Genomic DNA, 3,386 nt, shown 5'->3' with positions numbered 1-3,386 from the left:
CGGCCCTCACACCTTGCCAGTCTCATGTCGTGACACACAGCCTGTCTGGAAGTAGCTGGAGGCGTGAGCTCTTGGCCCCGTTTCTGTCGCCTGGGAGGTTAGCCTGGTGCCAGTGCAGAGAAGGTATTGGATGGTGTTTGTGGAGTGAATGCGTTTAAGCCACTTTTTAAGGCTCTCCCTAACTTAGCCTCTACTCAGACTCATCTTTATTAAATTATTTTAGTCTTGGTCCTCCTGTTTCAAGAACTCTGGTAAGTCTTTAGAAATGAGTGGATTACAAGTAAGTAACATATACTGCTGCTGCTGCTGCTAAGTCGCTTCAGTCGTGTCCGACTCTGTGTGACCCCGTACACGGCAGCCCACCAGGCTCCCCCATCCCTGGGATTCTCCAGGCAAGAGTACTGGAGTGGGGTGCCATTGTCTTCATATATACTAGTGACTTTAAATGAGAAAAGAATGATCTTCAGGTTCTGAAGGACAGTCTGGCGTGCGTGGGCCAGTGCAGTGCGTTGTGTCTACTTCTCAGAGATTTGCCGCAGACATTTGTGCTTGGCGCTCATTCTTGGTAAAGGCAGTGTGTGACTACCCGGCAGATCTTCCCCTGTGTGCAGAGATTCAGAGAGGGACCCACACCCTCTCCAGGCCCAGCCCCTCCCGTGCCACCCCACATGCAGGGACACGGGTGTGCTCGTGCGGCAGGGCCGAGCCCCCTCTCATCTCGTGGAGGAGCCCGGGGTGCAGCCGGGCTGTGTGATGGGCTCGTGGGAAGGCTGGGAGCTCGTTTTCAGTCCTTCATTCAGTTGACCCTTGAGCAGGCAGGGGGTGGGGGTGCCAGCTCCTTCCTTCCCACACAGGTGAGGCTCTGTACTTACAGACGGGGCTGGTCAAGGCTCTACTGTATTTCTAGTTCTTTCTTCTTGTTTAGGAATAAGACTAGTACGTGTCTGCCTCCTGCTTTACACCATTTTGCAGTGATGGTTTCCTAGTCTCCCCAGCTGAGGTAACTTCCTCTCCAGTCTTCAGAATGACACCAAAAATAAAAAGTAAACTTGACATCATGCTCGAGATGGGCCATGCAAGAACTAGGTGAAGGGAACACGTTTGTCTTTCAGAACTTCATGCATCTGAAACAGCCTTCTTTTGTTACCACAGGTTCAAAAGAGGAATTTAATAGAAATGATTATTCCAATTATCGCCTCCCTGAAGTCTGCCCTAGAAAAGAACAAGATCCCAGCTCTGCGAGAACTCATGCTCTACCTCAGGGTAAGAGGCCTCAGGCTGTGTGATTGCCCCCCAGCCCCCACTGGTCCCCCCCAGGACCCCACAGTCCTGACCATGGGTCCAGTGTGGCTTGGAGCAGGGCCCCAGGCTGGCCTTTGACTGGGAGAGAAGACCTCTGGTCCCCCAGAAGCTATCTCTGCCTTTCCCGGGGAGTTGGATCTGTGTCCTTACTGACCGTTAGGTTCAGGTTTGAAGTTTCTCAGCTGCGGCCACAAACAGGCCCCCGTCTTGGTTCAGTCTGCATGGGGTGAACTGGAGGTGCTCGTCGCTGACGGGAGCTCGCCCCGGCTCTGTGTCTGGGTTCCGGTCGGGGGTGCTGCTCAGAGCAGCAGCCTTTCTGCCTCCTGGCCCTGGGCTCCCGAGGGGACACATGCAGACCAAGAGTGCACAGAAATGAGGTCTCAGACCTTCCTATAGAGTCTTTCAGTCATGCAGAAACACAGCATTTCCCCTTTTCGCTTATGCTGCTGTTTCCTTCCTCAAAAAAAGCTCAGATTCCTTATTCCCCAAGAAGGGCTGTGGCAGGATTACATCGAATACAGTTTTCAAATACATCTTCATCCTACAGAAGTGAAGGTGGGAAAGGCTGAGTGTGGAGAAAATGAGGAGTTTAGGTCACTCACACTGTCCTTGCCCCGGTGAACCTCAGAAAGGAATAAAATCTTGGGTAGCCCCCTGAAACACACGCAGACAGGGAGACCTAGCATCTGGGCACGCTCGAGCAGGGCTGTGCGCCTGGCTTTGTGTGGACCCTGTCGGAGCAGCCCCCGCGGTTCTTGCCTGCACCTGGGAGCCCCCTGGTTGCCCGAGGCCTGGGAGGGCTCCTCCCTAGTGGTTGGGCCAGGTAGATCTTCCCTGCCTCCAGTAGTTAGGAAAAGTGGCTTCTTCCTCAACGGCACAGAGGCTGGGTCCCCACCTTCGACGTTAGCCCTGGTGTGCTCACAGCCTCTGTCACTTCATGAGGAGACGCACAGATGGCCCCAAGCCTCAGCTGCATCCTGAGAAAGCCGGTGTGGACAGCTCCCCGTGCCCAGTCTAGCCAGGATGCCGTGTGCTGCCCGCCTGCCAGCCTCCCGCTGGGATTCCTGAGACAGGTCCCACAGCCCTGCAGCCGCAGACAGTTCTGAGCCCTGATGGGGGCTGCTTCCAGCCAAAGTTCTAGGGGTCCATGGTGCCTCGCAAGTGTTCAGGAAGCTTCCAGGAGATCAGGCTCCTGTGGTCAGCACAGGTGCAGTTGGCACTTCCTGGGAGAGTGGCGTCAGGTTCACTGGTGGGTCAATGGAGCGGAAACCGTCTGCTCTGAGCATGCGTCCTGCCATGTTCTAGTCGTGATCAGCTTGTGGGGAAGAGCCTGTGCACCGGCTCAGGGCGCTCAGGGATGCCGTGGTCCATTCTAGGAAGTGATGCAGGATTACGGAGATGAAGTCCAGGACTTCTTCACAGTTGACAAGCAGCTGGCCGCAGAACTCGAGTACGACATGAGGCGCTACCAGGAGCAGCTGGCTGAGCAGCAGCAGCCGGTGAGGCGGGCGGCCCCGGGCGCCGCTGGGCAGAGCGGCCGGTGGGAGGCGGCCCTGCCCCCATCTGCCCAGTGTCACCCCGCACCCACCTTGGTGGCCTCCTGTCTCAGGGGGCACCGTCAGCGAGGGCCTTCCCTGTCACCCCTACCCTGCTGGAAAGTCACTGCGTCCCAGTGGGGGAGGGAGGTGTGCCTCTTCCCAGACAGCGCTGACCCTGATGGGGTCCTGGCTCCTTTGGTGGCAGAGAGCGCAGTCTCCCCGAGCCCCTCCTTGGGGTGGCTGCTCCCCCGGAAGCCTGGACAGCCCCGTGGGCTCCGTGCGAGGCAGTGCTGGGAGCCCGGGTCTGACATGGTTTTGAAGTGAGTTCCTCTGGGCCTCCGAAGTGCTGGGAGATGTGCTCTTTAATTCTTTTCTGTGACAGGTTCTGAGCTTGGAAACAATTCCAGCTCCTGCTTGCCGAGAAAAAGACCCTGTGGCTGCCGCCGCGGACCAGCCGTTCACGCCCAGGCCCCACGCTGCGCACACGGCCGCACCGCTGTCTCTGGTGCCCAAGGACAGGTGTGCGGCGCCGGCTCAGCTCGTTGC

At 57.3% G+C, this 3,386-nt stretch overlaps 1 protein-coding gene across 1 annotated transcript in view; it reads left to right on the top strand.

Moving 5' to 3' along the window:
- The window catches only part of NCAPD3 (non-SMC condensin II complex, subunit D3), a 59,122-nt gene that overhangs the window by 54,631 nt on the left and 1,105 nt on the right, over nucleotides 1-3,386 (top strand). Inside the window, exons 28-30 of the mRNA XM_010843747.1 lie at nucleotides 1,153-1,263; nucleotides 2,679-2,801; nucleotides 3,223-3,377. Of these exons, the coding sequence (XP_010842049.1) occupies nucleotides 1,153-1,263; nucleotides 2,679-2,801; nucleotides 3,223-3,377 (389 nt within the window). The remainder of the gene's footprint in view (nucleotides 1-1,152; nucleotides 1,264-2,678; nucleotides 2,802-3,222; nucleotides 3,378-3,386) is intronic.

The sequence above is a fragment of the Bison bison genome, unplaced genomic scaffold (assembly GCF_000754665.1).
Source record: "Bison bison bison isolate TAMUID 2011002044 unplaced genomic scaffold, Bison_UMD1.0 scf7180017864185, whole genome shotgun sequence".
NCBI lineage: Eukaryota > Metazoa > Chordata > Mammalia > Artiodactyla > Bovidae > Bison > Bison bison.
The sequence above is the reverse complement of the archived record's forward strand: the minus strand, read 5'-3'. Positions and strand labels throughout refer to the sequence as shown.